Genomic DNA, 24,760 nt, shown 5'->3' with positions numbered 1-24,760 from the left:
TGTTCTTCAATACATTAGGTGATGGTTAGGGTGATCCAACGGGGTTCAGTGTGATCCTAGGTGGTCAATTTATGGATGTCCCCTTACCTTACTGCTGTAAGGTTACAGCATATATTAAGAGCTCGACCAACGTCACTTCTGGCTGCTCGTTTTTACATTGCCTTTTGTCATCCTATGTTTGTGAGTACCTGAAGTGTATTTTCTTTAATAAATACTGCATTTTCTTAAAATATTACACTATGGGGCATCCTTCCTTTATGCTTTAATCCTATATACTCGGCATGAGACTACCTACGGCAAATACCCCAAAGTAACTCTTAAAGAGGCCACGCACCATATAGCGAGTAGGAGAGGGACGCCAAACAGGAATTGCCATATTAGGATCCATAAAGGGAAAGACCTCCAGGAATACCTAAAGACATACTTAATATATGCTGTAACCTTACAGCAGTAAGGTAAGGGGACATCCATAAATTGACCACCTAGGATCACACTGAACCCCGTTGGATCACCCTAACCATCACCTAATGTATTGAAGAACACTCAGCACGCTACTTACACCTGTAGTTTACTTTATGCGATATTTTTGATTTGAAGTTCACCTATGCTTTATGCGACTTATGTTATAGCCGCTACACAACGTATTTGCACCTTATGCGACTTTGTATAGCTAGCACTTTACTTCACTATATGCACCTTTATATGGATATTTGATATAAATAATTTTCCGTCAACTCAGACCACTGTTCAAACTTTATACGTTTTTTTGTTTTGTTTTTGTTTTGTTTTTTTCTAATTTAGTCCTCAGCACTATTGCACCTTGCTATTTATTTTTTAACTTATTTTAATAATTTTTTTTTTTTTACGTTATTATTTTTTTACGTTTTCCTTTAACTGTTGCACTTTCTATTATAATATCATCAATGGTTATGAATTATTTTTACCCCTATGTAGTGATGTGTATGCTAAATCACTGATCCATGGTACCATATGATTATTATATTTTATCTTTGTCATATATTTGATATATTATTAGCCATCATCTACTTACCTGCATATATGCTTTTTTCATTTAATATATTCACCTTTGTTGGTTTTATTAGAATTTTATTTATACAAGTTTACACAACACACAACTATTTTAATTTATATATTTTCTAGTACAGAGCATCATTATTCCTGTATCAATCTTTCTCTCTGGGTTCAGACATTTCCCTTCAGTGAGTGCAGCAATACCCCATTCCACCTATAATAATATTTCTCCCATATTCAGTAGTGATGGTAGGACCATTCAGCCAAGCTTCCGGTGTCACCAACCCAAATGAGACCCTGTCACAAGGGCCATGTACCTGAGGTGAGATCGAAGTAGTGGGGAGGCCTCCCTTGCACCTTGGGTCCTTGAAGCCTCTGGAGATGAAGACAGAGACTTGGTGGATACCGAGAGGCACGGGTTCTTGTGGAGCACCGTGCAAGCCTTAGTCCGAGATCTGAGCCGAGGTCAAGTCCAGTTTGGCAACGAAGTATAAAAGGGTTAATCAGAAGAAGAATGGTCAAGATCCAAGCCGGGGTCGGTTCCAAACTGGCAGCTACAAAAGGGGCAAAGAAGTAGAATGGTCAAGGTACAAGGCCAAGGTCAATGGCAAGCAGCAATCAAGAGTAGTCAAATAGGTTTCCAGGTCACAAAAAATTCAGACAGATCACACACTAGAACTAGAACAGGGGGGGGGGGGGGGGGGGCTGAAGATAATCCAGCAATTTGGCAGTGTCTGGGCTGGGCTTATATAGGGAAGTTTGAGGTCACTTCCTGTGTGCCTCCTGGGCATTTTCCCGCCTTTTTTTCATCAGGTTGAGGTCACTTCCTGTGCACCTCCTGGGCATTTTTCCACCTTTTTTCCATCAGGTTGAGGTCACTTCCTGTGCGCCTCCTGGGCATTTTCCCGCCTTTTTTTCGTCAGGTTGAGGTCACTTCCTGTGCACCTCCTGGGCATTTTTCCGCCTTTTTTTCATCAGGTTGAGCTCACTTTCTGTGCGCCTTCTGGGCATTTTTCCGCCTTTTTTTCATCAGGTTGAGGTCACTTTCTGTGCGCCTTGTGGGCATTTTCTTGACTTCTCCCATCAGGTCTTCTGCTCTGGTGTGGGTTGGCGCACTGAGGCGTCTTTGGCACATGCTCAGTTGGCACAGATTTCCTCTTGCGGCAATGCGCTACTGGTGCATCCGTAGTAAGCTCGTACAGACCCCTATATAATGTATTTCTATGAAGAATCCACTAGAGGGCACATATTGCAGTCTTCTTAGAAACATATGAAGAAGGTAGTTTGGCTGAAAAGTGCAATGTGTCTTAGATGGCAGTGAGAATACCCCCAAAGCCTGGGTAGGGAAGTAAACTCAACCATACACAATCCAAAATTCAGAAGCCCACATTGAATAGATTGTTGCTTTAAAGGAGAATTTTGATCAGTCTATGATCTTTCTTTAATCAGATTTTGAGAATTCCCTGATCTGTGAGGAAGAGCTCTTGTCCCTTGAAACATGTTAGTAATCAGAGGCGGCTCTAGGATTTGTGAGGCCTTAGGCAAAACTTACACATGAGGCCCCAATCACGCCCATAATGGGAAAAAAATTCAAGCAAAAAAAATGGCTGCAAAAAGATGCACAGATCTAGCAAACAGTTCATCTGCACCACTTCCAGGGCACCCTCCTCACCCATCAGACATATGCAGCCATTAAAACATCTGGGGCCCACCAAGGTGGCAACCCCTCTAAGAATTTCCTGTGTCTTGGGAGAATGGGGAGGGGTTGTCACTGAGCCATTCCATATCCGCAGAGGAAGTAGAGCGGGGGGATCCCAGCACAGTGCAGGGGGAGCAAGAGTAGGGAAGGGAGACAGAGAGGAGAGGAGAGAGAGGGGAGGGGAAGAGAGAGATTGTGAGAGATAGGGGGTGGGAAAGAGAGAGAGGGGGAGGGGAGCAAGACATTGTGAGTGAGAGGGGGAGAGGGGGGTGAGAGAGGGGTAGATAAAGGGTGCACAAAAGGGGGAGAGAGTGGTGGAAAGAGGAGAGGAGGGGAGGGGGAGAGAGAGGGAGGAGAGAGAGAGAGGGGGGAGGAGAGAAAGGGTGGGCAAAAGGGGGAGAGAGGGGGAAGAGGGAAGGTAGAGAGGGAAGGGAGGAGAGAGGGAGGGAGGGAAGAGAGGAGAGAGGGAGGGAAGAGAGGAGAGAGGGAGGAAAGGGAGGAGAGAGGGAGGAAAGGGAGGAGAGAGGGAGAAAAGGGAGGAGAGAGGGAGAAAAGGGAGGAGAGAGGGAGGGAGGGAAGGGAGGAGAGAGGGAGGGAGGGAAGGGAGGAGAGAGGGAGGGATGGAGAGGGAGGGATGGGGAGGGAGGGATGGGGAGGAGAGAGGGAAGGAGGGGAGGAGGAGAGAGGGAGGGAGGGAAGGGAGGAAGGAAGGGAAGGGAGGAAGGGAGAAAAGGGAGGAAGGGAGGAAGGAAGGGAGGGAGGGAAGGAAAGGGAAGGGGAGGGAAGGGGAGGGAAGGAAAGGGAAGGGATGGAAAGGGAAGGGAAGGAAAGGGGAGGGAAGGAAAGGGGAGGGAAGGAAAGGGGAGGGGGAGAGAGGGAAGGAGGGGAGGAGGAGAGAGGGAGGGAGGGAAGGGAGGAAGGAAGGGAAGGGAGGAAGGGAGGAAGGAAGGGAGGGAGGGAAGGAAAGGGAAGGGGAGGGAAGGGGAGGGAAGGAAAGGGAAGGGATGGAAAGGGAAGGGAAGGAAAGGGGAGGGAAGGAAAGGGGAGGGAAGGAAAGGGGAGGGGGAGAGAGGGAAGGAAGGAGAGAGGGAAGGGAGGAGAGAGAGAAGGGAGGGAGGAGAGAGAGAAGGGAGGGAGGAAAGGGAGGAGGAGAGAGGGAGGAAAAGGAGGGGGAAGAGAGGGAAGGAAGAGAGAGAGGGAAGGAGAGAGGGAAGGAGAGAGCGAGGGAAGGGGGAAGAGAGGGAGGGAAGGGAGGGAAGGGAGGAGAGAGGAAGGGAGGAGAAAGGAAGGGAGGGGGGAGGGAGAGAGGGAAGGAAGGGAGAGAGAGAGAAGGAAGGAAGGGAAGGGAGAGAGGGACGGAAGGGAAGGGACAGAGAGAGGGACAGAGAGAGGGAAGGAAGGGAAGGGGGACAGAGAGAGGGAAGGAAGGGAGGGGAGAGGGAAGGAAGGGAGGGGAGAGGGGGGAGAGTGCTGGGGGCCAGAGAGTGCTGGGGGGTGGGGGCCGGAGAGTGCTGGGGGTGGAGGGTGGAGAGTGCTGGGGGTGGAGGGTGGAGAGTGCTGGGGGTGGAAGTCGGAGAGTGCTGGGGGTGGAAGGTGGAGAGTGCTGGGGGCAAGAGAGAGCTAGGGGGTGTGGGGTGGAGAGTGCTGGGGGCCAGAGAGAGCCGCAGGGGGTGTAGGGTGGAGAGTGCTGGGGGCCAGATAGTGCTAAGGGTGGGGGGTGAAGAGTGCTGGGGGGAGCTTGAGAGGGGGGGCAGAAAGAATTGGAGAGCAGGGGGTGCTGGCGAAATGGGGGTGGAGCCAGGGAGGACAAGAATGGGCTGGAGAGCAGGAGGGGAGGAGCCAGGGAGCAAAGGGAGGGGCTGAAGAGCAGGAGGCGTGGAGAAAGGGAGCACAAGAAGGGGCGGAGCCAGTGAGCACAAGGAGGGGCTGGAAAGCAGGAGGGGCGGAGCCAGGGAGCAAAGGGAGGGGCTGAAGAGCAGGATGCGTGGAGAAAGGGAGTACAAGAAGGGGCAGAGCCAGTGAGCACACGGAGGGGCTGGAGAGCAGGAGGGGCGGGGCCAGGGAGCACACAGAGGGGCGGAGCCAGGGAGCACACAGAGGGGCGGAGCCAGGGAGTACAAGGAGGGGCCGGAGAGTACGGGGGATGCAGAAAAAGTTCGATAGGAGTGGTGGAGAGACTGCACATAGATAGTGGAATTGATTTTTTCATATTCCTCCATGCAACCGCTGAATGATCACCTCTCCTCCCTGCAGACATTCAGCGGCTGTATGGAGTAATATGGAAAAATCAATTCCACTATCTATGTGCAGTCTCCCCACCGCTCCTCCTATTCAGGCACACAGGGAAGGCTGCACGGCACGGGCACTCACCTTTCCTCTGGTCGGCAGCATAAGAGTTCCTCCCTCTTCACACTCATGGTGGGACTATCCAGCTGGGTGGTTTTTCAGCAACCCCCCCCCCAGCCCAGAACCAAATAGGAGGCAGGTGCGGAGGAGAGGTCTGGTGAGCGGCACAAGAGAGAAGCGCAAGTGAGGGTCCCACATGGATATGCCGCCCTCATGCCGTCTGCCATCCAGCCACTGCGCCACCTAGAGGACTCTACTGTCCCGCTCCCCGCACTTGCTGCCACCGCATTGATCACAGGCAAATTAGTCGATTGCGAGGCCCTTGAGACTGCGGGGCCTTAGGCAATCGCCTAATTTGCCTAATTAGAGAGCCGCCTCTGTTAGTAATTAATATCAATTGAATGTTGCTGGAGAGGTGCTTCTATGGACCTTCTAGATCAGGGGTCTCCAATCGTTACATACAAAAGGACAGCTTACTGTCTTTCATACTTAGGGGAGCCAGACTGCAGCCAGTGGGAGTAGAAAATGCCCTGGGGTTGGTGGGTGTAAACAGTGCCCTATCATTGGTATTAGTAGTTTGATAAACCTCTGCGCAAATATCATGTAACATAAAAAATTGCAATAACAGATATTTTATTCTTTGCTTTAAAAAAATAAAAAAAATAATAATGTTTGGGGGTTCTAAGTAATTTTCTGCCCAAAATTTTTTTAGATTTTTACATGTATGACAGATATGTCAGAATTGGCCTGGACTGGAAGTGGTTAAACTGGCTGTAGTTTGGATTTCGTTTTTCCATAAAATGAAAGTATGATTCGTTTCAATCGGCAAAACTCCAGTTTTGTACTCAAAGGACTCTAACCTGAAACATTTGCTTTTTTTATATAGATTTACTTGATTATTCAGAATTTGAAGTAATTGTTCATGAAAGGGTAAGTACCATTATCTATCTATCTATCTATCTATCTATCTATCTATCTATCTATCTATCTATCTATCTATCTATCTATCTATTTATTTATTTATCTATCTCTATATATATATATATATATATATATATATATATATTTATACCAAATCCATCTATCTAGTTATCTAATTTCTCTCTCTTCCTCTCTTTCTGGCTATCAGTCTGTCTAATATATATATAATATTGCTATCACTCTATCCATTACTATTCTATCTCTGTTCTAGCTATTAATTCTTCTTTTGAAATCCCTCCTCTTCTAATCTATCTGTCTATCTATCTATCTATCTATCTATCTATCTATCTATCTATCTATCTATCTATCTATCTATCTATCTATCTATCACTATTTGTCAGTCTATCTGTCCTTCTATATTCATCTATCTCTGTTCTATCTATTCATTCTTCTTTCTAATTCCTCATCTTCTAATCTATCTAGCTATGCAACTATTTTTCTATCCTGTTCTAGCTCTCTATTAATTCCTCTTCCTAATCCCTCCTCTTTTAACCACTTCAGCCCCGGACCAATAAACACCCTAAGGACCAGAGGTCTTTTTACAATTTCGCACTGCACTGTTTTAACTGGTAATTGCGCGGTCATGCAATGTTGTACACAAACGAAATTTGCGTCCTTTTCTTCCCACAAATAGAGCTTTCTTTTGATGGTATTTGATTGCCTCTGCGATTTTTATTTTTTGCGATATAAATGGAAAAAGACCAAAAATTTTGACAAAAAATGATATTTTCTACTTTTTGTTATAAGAAAAATCGAATAAACTCAATTTTAGTCAAATATTTATGGCAAAATTTATTCAGCCACATGTCTTTAGTAAAAAAAATGTCAATAAGCGTATATTTATTGGTTTGCGCAAAAGTTATAGCGTCTACAAACTAGAGTACATTTTCTGGAATTTACACAGCTTTTAATTTACGACTGCCTATCTCATTTCTTGAGGTGCTAAAATGGCAGGGCAGTACAAACCCCCCCCCCCAAATGACCCCATTTTGGAAAGTAGACACCCCAAGGAAGTTGTGGAGAGGCATGTTGAGCCCATTGAATATTTTTTTTTTTTGTCCCAAGTGATTGAATAATGACACACAAAAAAAAAAAAAAAAGTTTACAAAAAGTTGTCACTAAATGATATATTGCTCACACATGCCATAGTTATATGTGGAATTGCACCCCAAAATATATTCTACTGCTTCTCCTGAGTACGGGAATACCACATATGTGGGACTTTTTGGGAGTCTAGCTGCGTACGGCCCCCCGAAAACCAATCACTGCCTTCAGGATTTCTAAGGGTGCAAATTTTTGATTTCACTTCTCACTACCTATCACAGTTTCGAAGGCCATAAAATGCCAAAATAACACAAAACCCCCCCCCCCAAATGACCCCATTTTGGAAAGTAGACACCCCAAGGAAGTTGTGGAGAGGCATGTTGAGCCCATTGAATATTTTTTTTTTGTCCCAAGTGATTGAATAATGACACAAAAAAAAAAAAAAGTTTACAAAAAGTTGTCACTAAATGATATATTGCTCACACATGCCATAGTTATATGGGGAATTGCACCCCAAAATATATTCTGCTGCTTCTCCTGAGTACGGGGATATCACATATGTGGGACTTTTTGGGAGTCTAGCTGCGTACGGCACCCCGAAAACCAATCACTGCCGTCAGGGTTTCTAAGGGTGCAAATTTTTGATTTCACTCCTCACTACCTATCACAGTTTCGAAGGCCATAAAATGCCAAAATAACACAAACCCCCCCCCCCCAAATGACCCCATTTTGGAAAGTAGACACCCCAAGCTATTTACTGAGAGGCATGTTGAGTCCATGAAATATTTTATATTTTGCCACAAGTTGCAGGAATTTAAATTTTTTTTTTTTTGCACAAAGTTGTCACTAAATGATATATTGCTCACACATGCTATGGGCATAAGTCAAATTACACCCCAAAATAAATTCTGCTGCTTCTCCCGAGTATGGGGATACCACATGTGGGGGACTTTTTGGGAGCCTAGCCACGTACGGGACCCCAAAAACCAAGCACTGCCTTCCGGATTTAAATATAAAATGCTACCAAAAAAACTGTTAGCGATCGCAGGGATCAGGCCTGACTCTGCAAGCGCTGCAGTTATGTGTTTAGTGTTTTGTAAGTGACAGTGATCGATCGATACTGCACTTGGGTGGGCTGGGCAGAGGGGCAAAACGCAGGTGCTAGCAGGTATCTGGGCTGATCCCGCTAACAATGCGTTTTTTTGGAACCCTAAACTGCTGGGGACGCTAGTATAGATCTGATCAGATCAGATATTGATCTGTTCAGATTCTATACCACTATGGGAGGTTTATGCTTTGCGTGTGGGTGTTAGCGGTACTGGCACTAACCTAGCGCTGCCTGGGGCGACGCAGACCCTGACCCTAAAACCTAATTGATATCACCCGCCGGGTGATCAGGGGGTTAAACCTTTATTGGGTAATAAATGGTGGGTGCCCTGATGCTATAAAAAGCAAACTAACCAGAGTCACCCGTAACACTTATACAGTGATCACTGGGGAAAGGGTTAACTAGGGGCAATCAGGGGGTTCAAATTTTTATTAGGTAGTATATGGGGGTCCCTGGCGCTATATAAAAACCTGATGGGGGACCTAAATAACTAACTGGCTAACCAGCGTCACCAGTGACACTTATACTGTGATCGCTGGTGAAAGGGTTAACTAGGGGCAATCAGGGGATTAAAACCATTATTGGGTAGTATATCGGGGTACCTAACGCTATAAAAACCTGGCGGTGAACCTAAAAAAATAACTAGCTACCTAACGACACTAGTGACACTAATGCAGCGATCAGAAAAATTATTTACTGGGGGCACCTTCTTTCTGTTGCAAGCCTGACAGGAGTAGTGACAGCTGATATGATTTTGACAAGCAAGTAACTGCAGGGTGTAGGATCCCCTAAGCTTTCACATCATGAATGGGGGAGGGGGGGGCGCAGTTTGGAATATTTGCCCTGGGAGCTGGGTGACCTTGTCCCTGCACTGGGAATCACCATGTATGGCAAGACTGAATGCACCCAAGTTAATCAATCAACTTGGGTACAACCAGCCTGTCAGATTTTGCAGTGTACGATTATTGCTAGAATGGCACCCAAATACTCCAACGATTCTCATGCGATTGAGAGGGGAGTTTCACTTTGTAAAGAATACTCAATCACGTGCAAGAAAACCATTTTCACTTGCACATGATTGGACAGTGGGAGTCAGCAGAGCTTCCCCTCACTGACTAAGCTCTGAAAATTCCCTTGCAAAATGAACAAAAGTCTATTTGCCTTTAGTAAATCAACTCCACCAAACATAGAAGGGAGTGGAATAGAGGTGATTTAAAATACAATCCACAAAAAAGCGTCAGTACTATGTAAAAAAAAGTGAATGGGGAGCTTTTCATCAAAAATTAGAGAGACCACAAACATGAAAAAAAATGATAGTGTTTTTGATGTGTACAAAGGTAAAACAAATTCTTCTCAAAAAATGAACATATGAATATGAAAAAAATGAATTCTAGACTCTAGTGATATTATCATGTACCACTGCACTATTAACAAGAAAAAAGAACTCCACCAAGCGCGTTTCGTCAGGACAGGCTAAATATTTTAACCACTTAAGGACCAGCTGCCATCATTATATTGCAGCAGGTTGGCTCCCCAGGGCGAATCAGTGTACGTCGGGCGCTTTAAGAGCGATAGGGGATGTGCACGCGCTGTCGGAGCCGGTGTTAGTGGCTGGCTGCCACGATGCCCGCCGGCCACCCGCAATCGCTCCACAGAAAGCCAGAATGGGGATCTGTCAATGTAAACAGACAAATCCCCATTCTCACAGGGGAGTAGAGACAGATCTGCTTTTCCTAATGACCAGGAACAGCGATCTCTCCCCTCCTCCAGTCAGTCCCCTCCCCCACAGTTATGCCTTGTACACACGGTCGGAAATTCCGATGGAAAAGGTCCGATCGGATTAAATTGACGGAAAATCCGATCATGTGTGGGCTGTTTCCGTCGGAAAGTCAGACGGAAAAAATGTACGCCCTCCACCGCTTACCGGAGCCGTCGGTAGCTCGGGTCCTTTCATCTGCTGGGTATGGAGACGAGTGAGGCTAAGATGGCCCCCACTTGTCTCTATACCATAGGAGGGCGGAAGCGACATCAAAACATCACTTCTGCCCATACCTCTTAAAGGTACATTTTTTTCAATGTAATTTTTTCAAATTAAATTTTTTTTTTTTATTGCATTTAAGTCCAAATATGAGATGTGAGGACTTTTTGACCCCAGATCTCATATTTAAGAGGACCTGTCATGCTTTTTCCTATTACAAGGAATGTTTACATTCCTTGTAATAGGAATAAAAGTGATCCATTTATTTTTTTTTATTTTTTTTAAAAGTGTAAAAGTAAATAAAATCAAGTAAAATAAATAAGAAAAAGATTTTTTTTAAAAACACCCCGTCCCGACGAGTTCACGCACAGAAGCGTATGTGAGTAGCGCCCGCATATGAAAACGGTGGTCAAACCACACATGTGAGGTATCATCGCGATCGGAAGAGCGAGAGTAATAATTCTAGCCCTAGATCTCCTCTGTAACGCAAAACATGCAACCTGTAGAATTTTTTTAATGTCGCTTATGGCGATTTTTGAGGGTAAAAGCTTGACGCTATTCCATGAGCGGGCGCAATTTTGAAGCGTGACATGTTGGGTATCAATTTACTTGGCGTAACATTATCTTTCACAATATATAAAAAAAAATTGGGCTAAAAAAAAGTGCGCCGCTTGTGAAAAATGGCCAAGAAATCATAAATTCTGCCAGGGTATGTAAACTTATGAGCACAATTGTATAAGTGGGATGGGACACCCAGCACACATAGCAGTCTTGAGTCATTGGATCTACAGTAGCTAAATCTCATCTTATTCTGCAGGGAGGTCAAATTCAGGTACTCACATTGCTTGCATTTCGAAAATAGATTTTTTTTTTATGTATTAGTTATCACAGAGCTGCATTCGTTTTATATCTGCCTGGAGTTTAGTTGCCTGGAGTTTAGCTTTAAGAAAAGGAAATATAATACCTAAATATGTAGTACTAAGTCAATGTAAGTGTTTATGCTCTATTGCGAAAGAAATTCACACTTGATTGCTGTGGTTACCCCGCTATATTGATTTCTCAGAACAAGCCATAGTTGTACGTCTTGTGGTTTTTGCATTGTGCAAATTTTTAGGGGGTGTATTTTTGACACATTTCTGATATTCGAAAAACTGCCGACTATGAAAAAATAAAGATGAGAACAGGGGCGGACTGACCATTTGGCCACTCTGGCACTGCCCGAGGGCCCCATGCCACTAGGGGGCCCCATCAGGGTTGCCAGCCTCAGTAAAACCAGGGACAGTATGTAAAAATATGTGTTTTTTTTTTACATCTATCTCTGAAATGTCCCTTACCGACATCCTTTTGGTCTAAAAATCCCGAGATTATAGCTGCCCCACCTCTCCAGTACTTTCTCAGCCAATAGAAACATATCTGTGTATACTGTGTGATTGTATACTCTGTGTGTGTGTTTGTGTATACTCTGTGGCCCCATAATGTCTGATTGCCTGGGGGGCCCCATAATGTCCTATTGCCCAGGGGCCCCATGAGTTGTCAGTCCGCCCCTGGATGAGAGTGGTTCCATTAAAAAGCACAGAGGTAAATGCACCCCCCTGGTTGTCGAGTGGCCCTGTTCTGTTTCAAAAGCTGCCTTATACATTTTCATACCTCCACTGAAGCAGCCTCTGCCTGGACATCATGGTCACCTGCTCACATGCATAGCTCCCAACTGTCCCCGATTTTGAGGGACTGTCCCTGATTTGGAGCAATGTCCCTCATTCCTCCTCATTTGTCCCTCATTTTGGTCTGATCTATATCATTTTATATAAAAATTCACTTTTTATCTAACAAAAAGTGTTTTCCAGCTCTAAACCTTTCATCTGATTTCGAAATTGCTGCATTTGTAAATTCCAAAAGCCAATTTAAGGAATATTAGTGGTAAAAAAAGCACTTGTGGGTTTAACCAATCTTCTTTTTTTGCACAATTCTCCTTTAAGGGGGCGTGGCAAAGGGGTGTGTCCTATGCCTGCATACTTTTGCTGATAGATGTCCCTCATTCCCATCTCAAAAAGTTGGGAGGTATGCGCATGGCAGAGACCACAGTCATCTTAACTCTTCAGTAAGACGCAGAAGTTGAATCCAACGCATTTTTATTTGATGCATGTGTAGCACTGGGGACTTTTTTTCAGTCTTTAGAAGTATAAAAAGACAAAGGGGGCGGTTTATTAACCCCTTCAGATCCACTTCTACTTTGCCAGGAGGCCGTCAATAGATGTCCCCCCTTTTGCACGCTCCCCGCAGCACGCACTGTGATCACCAAATCAATGAGACTCAGATCGGAGTAAGGGGCCGGTCCCGGCCCCTTGCCACGTGATCAGCTGTCAGCCAATGACAGCTGATCACATGATGTAAACAGAAGATCGGTAATCGTTTCCTTTGATCACCGGCCTTTTTTAAAGGGACATCGGCCTCATCTGTGTGCACCAGTGCCGCATTCCAGTGTCCACAGTGCCACAAATCAGTGCCCACCAATACGTAACAGTGTCAGAAATCAGTGCCACCTATCAATGCCCACGAATGCCACCTATCAATGCCCACCAGTGGTGCCAATCAGTGCCTCATCAGTGCCACCTAGCAGCGCTGCCTATCAGTGTCACCTACCATTGCCGATCAGTGTCCATCACTGCCACCCATCAGTGCCCATCACTGCCACCCATCACTGCCCATCAGTGCCACCTCTCAGTGCCACCTCTCAATGTCCACAAATGCCATCTATCAGTGCCCACCAGTGCCACCTTATCAGTGCCACCCATCAGTGCCACCTCTCAGTGTCCACAAATGCCACCTATCAGTGCCCACCAGTGCCGCCTATTAGTGCCCATCAGTGCCGCCTTATCAGTGCCTGGAGGGTGCAAAATCTGGTGCAGCTGTGCATAGAAACCAATCAGCTTCCAGGTTTTAGGGCCAGTTCACACTGGCCTGACGTGCACTCAGACTTCGAGAGCAGGACATGTCAAAATCAGTGGTTCCCTATGAGAGCCGTCTTACAGGAACTGGTCCACCTTTGATAAAGGTTCCTTCCCTACTTTGGTCCAACTTGGGCACAATTTCAGCCCATTGATTTGAATGTAAGTCTTTTTAAATTTGGGTGTGGGATTCAAGATTCTCAGAGCACAAGTCGTATGCCACAAGTCGGATCAGCTAAGATTACGATCCAACTTGTGGCATGCGACTTGTGTTCTGAGGATCTTGAAGGGGAACCTGACGCCCAAATTTATTTTAAAAATGGCGTGGGGTCCCCTCCCCAGATCCATACCAGGCTCTTTGAGTCTGGTATGGATCTTGAGGGAGTATCCCCCACCAAAATGTAAAAAACAAAAACGGAGTGGGGTCCCCCCAAGACCATACCTAAGGGTCTGGTATGGATTTTGAGGGGAAACTCCACAGCAAAAAAGATACGGCCTGGGGTACACCCCCAGAATCCATACCAGACCCTTTGAGTCAGGAGGAAGATTTGGATCATGGACATCGATCGGGGGATTGATTCCTGTAATTGCCCATCACCCCGCTGCACCAATCACCCCCTCTTGTCCATGATCTGATTCCCCCTGCCCCTGTAGCCCAAATCCCCCTGTGTGCCCTCCCACCTCGACAGCTCTACCACACTGCCAGCTTCCACTCCCTTCCATTGACTTTAAGCTGCTGCAGGGTGGAACTACAGGGGATCTGTACTGGCAAATGCCCCCCCCCCCACCTCACTGATCACCACCTCCTGTAGATGATCTCCTTTCTCCTGTTGCTGGTGCCCCCCCCCCACACACACACACACACATGCCCCTCAAGCAGCACTGACAGCTTCCTCTCCCTCTCACCAGCTGCTGCGGGGCACATGGGATCACTACAGGATGGAGAGCAGGGGAAGCAACCTGTAAATATGTCATATTTACCAGCCCCTTCCTTTTCTGAATGAACGCAGTTAGTGATCAAAACTGATCATTCACCGTGTTCATTCATAACTGAAGCATTGTAAATTGTGTTTAGGATGCTTCAGTTTATGAATAAACAGGAGTCTCTGTACAGAATGCTTCCTGTTCATTCATCTACCTTGCAGCTGAGACTGTAGAGAAAGGATTGACGATCCGTGTCCCCAGTCTTTTTCTCTGTCTCAAAACTGAGGTGATAGGGGTCTGTTTAGATCCAATCGCCCCAACAGCATTGTGAAAAATGTTAACAAAATAATGAAAGCAGCCTTGTCAGGTACACGGTATGAGGCCTTGTGATATCTTAGCCCTTGTACACACGGACGGACATTCCGACAACAAAATCCGTCGGATTTTTTCCAACGGATTTTGTCCGAAACTGGTGTTGCATACACACGGTTGGACAAAGTTGTCGGAAAATTCAATCGTTCATAACGTGATGACATTCGTTCGTTACGACGGGACTACATTGCGGCTAGTAGCCAATAGCTTTGGTCTCGTAATTTGATCTGAGCATGCGTGGCACTTTGTCCGATCGGAATTCTCTACAAACGAGCGGACAAAGTCCAATCGGATCATGTTGTCTCAAACTTTGTTGGTCGGACATTTCCGATGGAAAAAGTCCGATGGAGCCCACACACGGTCAGATTATCCGACAACACCGTCCGATCGGACCTTTTCCGTCGGAATGTCCGACCGTGTGTACAAGGGCTAAGAGCAGCCCTGGCTCCAATCCTTCTGTAATCTATTCCAAAACATTTAGCAAAAAGATGCCTTAAGAATTAAAGATCATCATAATTTCTTTAAAGAGAGAACAATTTAGAAGCTGTTTGTTTCTCTAAATTAAACTTTAGATGGAGAAGTGCGAATAGAGCAGGAGAAGAAGTCACTCATACGAATCATTGATGGAAATTTCAGCATTAATCGTGAACTTTTTAAGCTCTGTAAACAAAAATTTTTTCTACAGCAAAGCAGATAAAAATAGCCTGGGAATTATGTGAAAAGGCATCATCAGCGCCACCTGCTGTCTGTAGATGAAAATGCATACCTTCCCATGCTTTTATATATATTTACTCGGCCAGAGTGCCATGGATGCTGGGTAGCTGGAAGCTCATGGCTGGGAAAGTGTTTCATAATTGTAGTATTATGTGTTCTTTAAAATTGTCTTGCTTGTTCTTAATTCTAGGATCCTGAAGAATCATCGGGATCATTTTTGCAACCCAGCTATGTCACCTTGATAACATTCTTCCTATATCTCATCCACTACATCTGGCACTGAAGACTTCAATGCCCCTGGAAGGTACACCTGTGTTTCTAAACATTAACTCTATACTATAGTAAACCAAAGCCCTGTATGTAAACCTATTCTAGAATTGATGAGGGCGGGATTACGTTACATATATTAGGTGAGGTCGAAAAAAAGACACAAGTCCTTCAAGTCCAACCTTTGAAATGTGGTGCCCTCTTTTGCTTTAGTCGAGGAATGACGTGTCAGTTCATACTTGGGGGCACAACTTTAGAGGTACCATTATCTCAAAGTGGAGCTTTGAGGTTTTATTAGAAAAACAGGATGTTCACTTGGCAAAATTAATAAAGTTTAATAAAGTGAAGCTGTGTTTGCTACAATTGCCCAATAATTTTCAAGCATTTGTAGCCCATCTCCATGTTTTTTGACCCCCTACCTGATGTCCCCCTATAACGGTATACATACCTTTTTTTTTCCAAGGGTCTCGCTAGTCCAGTGATATCCATGGTCCTTTCCTTTCTTCTGTAGCAGTGGCAGGTGGTCTTCCCTCCCTGTAATGATATGTGAGAACCACTCAGTCCAGGGTTACTTTAAACCCAGGTTAGCATGATGATTCACCTCCAGGGTGTGTGTCCATGACAGCCCGGGTTCACAGGAAGTGGGCTTAATGATGCCCAGTATTACAACAGAGCAGACCTTCTACAGGAGACAGTGCTGAGTTGAAGGTAAGCACTTCAGTGACAGCCTAGGTTCAAAAGAAGTCCAGCAGTAGGACAGAGCAGACCTTCTACAGGGGTCAGTGTTGGGTTGAAGGTAAGTACTTCAGCGACTGCTTAGGCTCACAGGAAGTCCAGCAATAAGACACAGTAGACATTCTACAGGGGACAGTGTTGGGTTGAAGGTAATTACTCCAGCGACTGCTTAGGCTCACAGGAAGTCCAGCAATAAGACAAAGTAGACATTCTACAGGGGACAGTGTTGGGTTGAAGGTAATTACTCCAGCGACTGCTTAGGCTCACAGGAAGTCCAGCAATAAGACACAGTAGACATTCTACAGGGGACAGTGTTGGGTTAAAGGGAAGTACTCCAGCGACTGCTTAGGCTCACAGGAAGTCCAGCAATAAGACACAGTAGACATTCTACAGGGGACAGTGTTGGGTTGAAGGTAAGTACACCAGTGACAGCCTGGCCTCATTGGAAGTGGGTGTAATGACATTCAGCAGTAGGACCTTCTACAGGAGACAGAGCTGGATTGAAGATGTGTACTCCAGTGACAGCCCGGGTTCACAGGAAGTCCAGCAGTAAGACAGAGCGGATCTTCTACAGGGGACAGTGCCTGGAATAAAGGTGAGTACTCCAGTGACAGCTTGGGTTCACAGGAGGTAAAACAGTAAGCCCTTGTACACACGGTCGGACATTCCGATGGACAATGTCCGATAGGACCGTGTTGTCGGATAATCCGACAGTGTGTGGGCTCCATCTAACTGTTTCTGTCGGAGTAGCCGACGGACCAAGTTTTCCAGCTGGGCTATAAAATTTTCCGACAGACTTTGTCCGATCATGTGTAGAGAATTCCAATCGGACAAAGTGCCACGCATGCAACAAATTCCTAGACCAAAGCTATTGGCTACTAGCCTGAACGTAGTCCCGTCCTAACGAAATAACGCTATCACGTTCTGAACGATCGGATTTTCTGACAACTTTGTCCGACTGTGTGTATGCAACAGTTTCGGACAAAATCCGACGGATTTGGTTGTCGGAATGTCCGACCGTGTGTACAAGGGCTAAGACAGAGTGGACCTTTTACAGGGGACAGTGCTGGATTGAAGGTAAGTACTCCAGTGACAGCCTCAGTCCACAGGAAGTTCAGCAGTAGGACACAGCAGACCTTCTACAAGGGACAGTGCTGGATTGAAGGTAACTACTCCAGTGACAGCCTAGGTCCACAGGAAGTCCCAGCAGTAGGACAGAGCAGACCTTCTAGAGAGAACAGTTCTGGATTGAAAGTGGATACTCCAGTGACAGCCTGGGTTTACGGGAAGTCCAGCAGTATGACAGAGGGGACCTTCTACAGAGGACAGTGCCTGAAATGAAGGTGAGTACTCCAGTAAACATAGATTTTTTTAGTACTAAAAATAAAAAAATAAATGCTACTTTCTCCTTCACTTCAGCACTGTCCCCTGTAGAAGGTCTGCTCTATGCTACTGCTGGGCATCATTAAACCCTCTTCCTGTGAACCCCTGAAGGTGAATCATCATCCTGACATGGGTTTCCAGTAGCCCTGGACTGGGTGGTGCTCGAATATCATTAGACAGAGGAGGGCCACCTGCCTTCACTAAGGAAAAAGGGAAAGGACCATGAAGTCAATGGACCAACCTTGGATTAAAGGTATGTAGACTGCAGTAGGGGGACCTCAAGGAGGGGAGGGGTAAAAAAAAGATGACGATGGGCTTTGATTTTGGAAACCAATTAGCGTAACCTGGAGTTCTGCATGAATTTTTCTTGCGCAAGATTGGGCATTTAGAATTAACTCATCTTCTTGCCAAAATTCACTAAGGTAAGAGAATCTTCTCTTTTTTTTTCCAGTAAATCAACCCCAGCATGTCAGTCGTACAAAGTAACCAATCAGATCTTATCTCTTAGCCCTTGTACACACGGTTGGAGATTCCGACGACCAAATCCGTCGGAGTTATTCTGACGGATTAATTCCGGACGAGGTCCGGAAGTGATGTTGCATACACACGGTTGGACTAAGCTGTCGGAAAATCCGATTGTACATAACATGATGACGTTATTTCGTTAGGACGGGACTACGTTCAGGCTAGTAGCCAATAGCTTTGGTCTAGGAATTTGATCTGAGCATGCCTGGCACCTTGTCTGTCGGAGTAGGCTACACATGATCGGAGTATGTCCAATCGGAGCATTTTATCGGAAAATATTTCCGGCAAGTTGGAAAAGTTGGTCCGACGGATATTCCGACGGAAACAGTCCGATGCAGACCACACGCTCCGATAGGAAACATTCCGTCGGAATCTCCGACCGTGTGTACAAGGGCTTATCCAAAAGTGTAAACCTGATCTGTGGATTTGGAACAGAAACTTGATTTCTTAATTCTAACTAGACATGTGCATTTCTTTCGTTCTGATAAATTTTTTTGGACAAAGGTTTAATTTTTGAAGATTCCGTAGTATCTGAATCTCCGAATGGACACAGAAATGAATTGCAACAAATCCAAAAAAAAGTTATAACAAAATACCCAAATGTATTTGTTTTATTCGTTCCATTCGGTTGATGTCAGATGATGTGATAGTAGGTCAGGCCCATGGGGAAGTTAATTACATTTTCTAATTTGTTTGATAATTCAAATTTGGAAAACAAATGGATCTGAACTTTGTTCCATTCGTTAATTCGGATGCGCTCGACGCCAGTCAATATTGTCCAATTAGCTCATGCCATTTCTCTTGGTGGGTTGGACTAGCAACCTGAAAATAATTAGTCCAACAATATATGGAATATATAGCAAGCTTTTGGGAAAAGTGCAAAAAAAAAATGTAATCCGCCCAGACCAACGAATATATATGAAACAAACTCCAAAAATGAATTGGCTCAACATAGCGAATATGACGAAACTAAATTCTTCAATGAATAAATGCATCCGAAACAAAACAAAATGAAAATTTCTGGCGTGCACGTGTCTAATTCTAACCCAAGTCCAGGGGCGGACTGACCATTCAGACACTCGGGCACTGCCTGGGGGCCCCTGGTCACTAGGGGGCCCCATCAGGGTTGCCAGCCTCAGTAAAACCAGGGACAGTATGTAAAAATCCTCTCCAGTACCTTCTCAGCCAATAGAAACATGTCTGTGTATACTATGTGTACATGTATGTGTATACTGTGTGATTGTATACTGTGTGTGTGTGTTTTTGTATACTGTGTGGCTCCATAATCTCTGATTGCCTGGGGGCCCCATAATCTCCTATTGCCCGGAGGCCCCATGAGTTGTCAGTCCGCCCCTGCCCAAGTCAATCTTATTTAAACCCTGATATGGTCGAGGGCTAGAAGGTGGTCACTGGTTTTGGTGACCTTCAGCATCATATTTATCCAAAATGTTTACTGTACTTTGATGACGTCTCTTTTCTATCTACTGGTTTATCCCATGGTCTTCCACTTCTGTTTTCAGTGCTGGATGGTAGATGGGAAAAAAGGAAATGAAAAAAAACAACTGTGCAAAACATTGGTTACCACTTCCGAAAAATCACTTTGGGCATTAACATTGGAATTTCAAGAATTCTTCAGAATATTGTACTAAGACTTTATGAAGCACAATAAGAACTGATCTTTCCTTTGGAAGCACTTATGACAAAATACATAATGGGACTAACATTAACACCAGGAAGGAAATGTTCCTTTACCACTTAAACCAATTAAAGCAAACAAAGACCGTTTCCTACATGTATATATCAGCCTATTGTGTAGTTATATCTTGATCCATGATGGTGTATTACATAGGATCCTGCTCATTGCCTCCATCCAGAAGGCAGCAGAGAAGAGGCAAGACCTAAAATCAAGTTTTTTACTAGATTTTTTTCGCATTTATTATGTTTAATTTGTATCTAAACCTAAACTAAAATCTAATATATTGCACTTTACCAGGTCTTAGCCCTTGTACACACGGTCGGAGAATCTGTCGGAATGAGTCTTATCGGACCGCATCGTCAGATAATCCGACTGTGTGTGGTATGCATCGGACTGATTCCGTCCGAATCTCCGTCCGATCCAAATTTCCAACATGTTGGAAAGATTTCCCGACCAACTGGGCCGGACGGACCTAATCCGATCATGTGTAGAGCATTTTCATCGGACCAAGTGCCACGCCTGCTCAGATCAAATTCCTACATCAAAGCTATATGTAGTCCCATCGTAACTAAATTACGTCATCACGTTCTGAAAGATCGGATTTTTCGCCAACTTGGCCCGACCGTGTGTATGCAACAGTTTCGGACACAATCCGTCGGACTAAATCCGCCGGGCAAAATCCGACGGATTTGGTTGGCAAAATCTCCGACCGTGTGTACGTGGGCTTAGCCCTTGTACACACGGTGGGACATTCCGACAATAAAATCAGTCAGATTTTGTCCGACGGATTTTGTTCGAAACTGATGTTGCATACACATGGTCAGACAAAGTTGTTGGAAAATCCGATTGTTCGTAATGTGATGGCATTATTTCATTACGACGGAACTACGTTCAGGCTAGTAGCCAATAGCTTTGGCCTAGGAATTTGATCTGAGCATGCGTGGCACTTTGTCCGATTGGAATTCTCTACAAACGATCGGACAAAGTCCGATCGGATCATGTTGTCGGAAAATTTTATAGCCCAGCTCTAAAACTTTGTCGGTCGGAATATTCCGACGGAAACAGTCGGATGGAGCCCACACACGGTCGGATTATCCGACAACACGGTCCGATCGGACATTTTCCGTCGGACTGTCTGACCGTGTGTACAAGGGCTAAGATGTGGTGGCTGCATTAGTTGTGCAAGTACTATAGAAAAATACCCTCCCAGAAATTCAGTGTATTTGTCCCTTCCTGGTACTGCATTAAAATCCCAAACATGTTATTACCCTTCCCAGTTCTCAGTGAACTACAAAACACTGCCCCTTATGTAATGGAGATGAGGATAAGAGGAGGTGCCTGTTGTCCAAATCGAGAGAGCAGTTTATGGTGACAATGCTGTTCCTCCATAATTACAGTACAGTCTGTAATTGTCACCCTGGGACAGGAAGTGTGATACTGGCAGGCAGTGCCGCAACAAGATCATCCATTGCCCAGTGCAAAGACTGATTGCCCAGTGCAAAGATTACCCCCCCCCCTTCATTATGTACAAGCTTAGGAGGAGGCAGGGGAGAGAGAGTAAAGCCCACACCTCTTCCTGGCTCTCTCCTCCTTCCCTTGCCGCTTCCAGCATTGGGCTGACAGAAGTATTGATCTGCTGGAACACCATCTAAGTGTAGACTTTATTACCAGCACAAATAAATAATAAAAAATGCACTCACATGTTAAAATAGGTTAAAAGGCATATACTGTAAACCTGTGGTCATCTACAGGGAAGCAGCCAGGTATTGTAGAGTAGCTCTTGGAAGCAGCTGTGGGACCTATGTATGATTTCACAATGGAAGCATGGCCAGGTGTTGCAGAGCTGTCACACTTCCCTGGCAAACTCTGCAGAAGCCCACAGGTATACCAGATGTGCCTTTTAAACTATTTCAACATGTGAGTGCATTTTTATCTATTTATTTGCACTGGTAATAAGGTGTACACTTAGATTGTGGTGCACAACATGGTCTAAGAACGTCAAGTTTGCTAAGTTGAGCCTATCAGAAGTCTGAGTATTTTTAAAAAATTTTACATTTTTCTTTCAATTCATGCCTTTTCACTGAATATTTTTGGTCGGTTAATTGGCTCCTGTCTAAAATGTCCCTCAAATGTTTATTTATGAATATGAGTTAGGGACCTTAGATTGTAAGCTCCTTGAGGGCAGGGACTGATGTGAATGTGCAATATATGTGTAAAGCACTGCATAAATTGTCGGCACTATATAAGTACCTGTAATAAATAAATAAATATTTTTAATGGGGTTTAGGGGTTCACTGCAAGGGAGGATTTTTGTGTTTCCTGGAGTTGGGCGCATTTGTCCCTGATCCAGGGTGGTATTGCACAGCCGCTTGTTAAAATATTCCTGGATGGGCTGATGCATACACTTTACACTATTATTTATTCCTATGGGGCATCAAAGTATGAGGGATAGGGGGTGAGGACTATGATGTGTTGCTCAACCAAAGACCCCTGAGGAAGTCAGGTGACACGATCTAATGCATTGCACGGGGCCAAGTGATGTCACCATGCTCAACGAAGAAGTGATCAGGCATATTCCTATGGAGCATCAAAGTATTAGGTATCAGGGATGAGAGGGAGGGGACTATGTTGTGTAACTCAACCAAAGTCCCCTGAGGAAGCCACATGACATGATGTAATGTGTTGGGCAGAAACAGGTGATATTACCATGCTCAATCAGGAAGTAATAAGGCACATTCTTATGGAACATCAAAGTATTAGGAATCAGGGATGGGAGGGAGGGGACTATGATGTGTAACTCAAACAAAGACCCCTAAGGAAGCCACATGACATGATGTAACACATTGGGTGGAGTCAGGTGACGTTGCCACGCTCAACCAGTAAGTGATCAGGCATATTCCTGTGGAGCATCAAAGTATTAGGGATTTGGGATGGGGGAGGGGACTATGATAACTCAACCAAAGACCCCTGAGGAAGCCATATGACATTGTGAAACGTGTTGGGTGGATTTGGGTGATGTCACCATGCTCAACCAGGAAGCGATCAGGCATATTTCTATAGAGCATAAAAGTATTTGGGATGGGGATGGGGGAAGGGACTATGATTCGTAACTCAACCAAAGGCCCCTGAGGAAGCCACATGACATGATGCAATTCGTTGGGTGGAGTCAAGTGACATCACCACTCTCAACCAGGAAGTTATCAGGCATATTCATATAGAGCATCAAAGTATTTGGGATCGGGGATGGGGGGAAAGGGACAAGGATGTGTAACTCAATCAAAGACCCCTGAGGAAGCTGCATGACATGATGCAATAACACATTGGGTGGAGTCAGTTGGCTTTATCATGCTCAACCAGGAAGTGATCAGGCATACAGTGGAGTATTTTTCTGATCACAGTTAATGCATGTCTATTGGATTTTATCAAGCAAGCGCTATTCCTGTGTGCACAAAATAATGTGTCAAATTTTTTTTTCATGTTTTAATAAATGTTGATGATTTTGTAGAAAGCACTGTGAGTGTATTATATGTTTTCCTCTGCGCTGTATCACACCTGGAAAACGGAGAAAAGTAAAATGTAAAGTGGCAGGAAGTGCTATTGAAACTCCCGAAGGGCAAAGGTTTATTGTGACCTTTAGAATTCATTGGTCATACCCCAAAGCTGAGAGCACATCTAGGGCAAAGGATGTCCACGTGGTGAAGGAAAGGCTGCATTGGAGTGGACCACAATGGAATGAATTTGGAATAATTGCTTATAAATAAAATTTGACTTTTTATAGACATTAATTTTTCAGCATTGTGGATCAAATTTATCAATAATATTGTACACAGTTAGTGAAGGAAGAAGTATATTGTGGTATACTTGAGGACTAGTTTTCTGTCCAAAACTAAGATAAGTTTGAGCTGGAGTTCCTCTTTAATGTACAAATGACCATTGCCATTATACTGAAGTCAGCAAGTCCACACATGGGGGTTTACAGCTTTAGGTGTAAATCCCTCCCTATTGAAATCTAATGGGCTTTTGACATGAAGCAAGGATGGTGGGAGACCCTCATAATGGGCACAGAATGTGAATGGCACCCCCAATCCCACTGCGCTTCTTCTAGGATAGAACAACGACCCACCTGCTTGTAACCCTCTACCCTCACCATAAGGTGTCCATCTGTTTGCCAGAGGCCTTTCCATGACATCGCTTGCCATTGCCCTTTATATTCAAATAAGGGGATGTCCACACAAAAGATATAGTTTCCGCACTTTACTGGTGTTCTTCAGAAGATGGCATTGACACATCACATCACATAGACATTACTTTGCCAATCACACATATGGTGGACATACCACAGCGGTCATTATGTGAAAGCCGCACATTACACAGCACTCTCCCCTGTATACCCATCTCCCCTGTATACTATGTCTGCAGCATTTTGCTCTCAAACAAAGACCCCTGAAGAAGCCACATGACATGATGTAACGCGTTTGGTGGAGTCAGGTGACGTCACCAAGCTCAACCAGGAAGTGATCAGGCATATTCCTATGGAGCATCAAAGTATTAGGGATTTGGGATGGGGAAGGGGACTATGATGTGTAACTCAACCAAATACCCCTGATGAAGCCATGGATAGATTTATGCAATGCATGAATCTATCTATTGGTGATAGAGGGTGACAGGGGAGAGGGGGCGGCGCTCGTGTGCCCTTATGGACGCACCGCCACTGGCTGGAGCTCACAGGAAAGACCTACGGTGCCTTAAAAGGTATTCATACCCCTTGAAATTTTCCACATTTTGTCATGTTACAACCAAAAAACTTAAATGTATTTTACTGGGATTTTATGTGATAGACCAACACAAAGTGGCACATAATTGTGAAGTGGAAGGAAAATGATAAATGGTTTTAACAATTACAAATTTACATATAAATATGTGAAAAGTGTGGGCTACATTTGTATGGCGCCCCCCTGAGTCAATACTTTGTAGAACCCCCTTTCACTGTAATTACAGTTGCAAGTCTTGT

The 24,760-nt window shown here is 44.8% G+C and overlaps 1 protein-coding gene and 1 long non-coding RNA gene across 2 annotated transcripts in view; one reads left to right on the top strand and one right to left on the bottom strand.

Moving 5' to 3' along the window:
• LOC143942864 (uncharacterized) overlaps window positions 1-1,581 on the bottom strand; it is a 41,060-nt gene extending 39,479 nt beyond the window's left edge. The window contains exon 1 of the long non-coding RNA XR_013264852.1: window positions 1,350-1,581. This is a non-coding gene — a long non-coding RNA (uncharacterized LOC143942864). The remainder of the gene's footprint in view (window positions 1-1,349) is intronic.
• LOC143942862 (uncharacterized) overlaps window positions 1-23,257 on the top strand; it is a 57,130-nt gene extending 33,873 nt beyond the window's left edge. The window contains exons 4-6 of the mRNA XM_077464268.1: window positions 5,964-6,007; window positions 15,334-15,447; window positions 19,574-23,257. Of these exons, the coding sequence (XP_077320394.1) occupies window positions 5,964-6,007; window positions 15,334-15,426 (137 nt within the window). The 3' untranslated portion in view covers window positions 15,427-15,447; window positions 19,574-23,257. The remainder of the gene's footprint in view (window positions 1-5,963; window positions 6,008-15,333; window positions 15,448-19,573) is intronic.
• The last annotated feature ends 1,503 nt before the right edge of the window (window positions 23,258-24,760 follow it).

This window comes from Lithobates pipiens, unplaced genomic scaffold, assembly GCF_037356315.1.
Source record: "Lithobates pipiens isolate NorthernLeopardFrog02 unplaced genomic scaffold, aLitPip1_a1.2 Scaffold_30, whole genome shotgun sequence".
Lineage (NCBI taxonomy): Eukaryota > Metazoa > Chordata > Amphibia > Anura > Ranidae > Lithobates > Lithobates pipiens.
The sequence above is the reverse complement of the archived record's forward strand: the minus strand, read 5'-3'. Positions and strand labels throughout refer to the sequence as shown.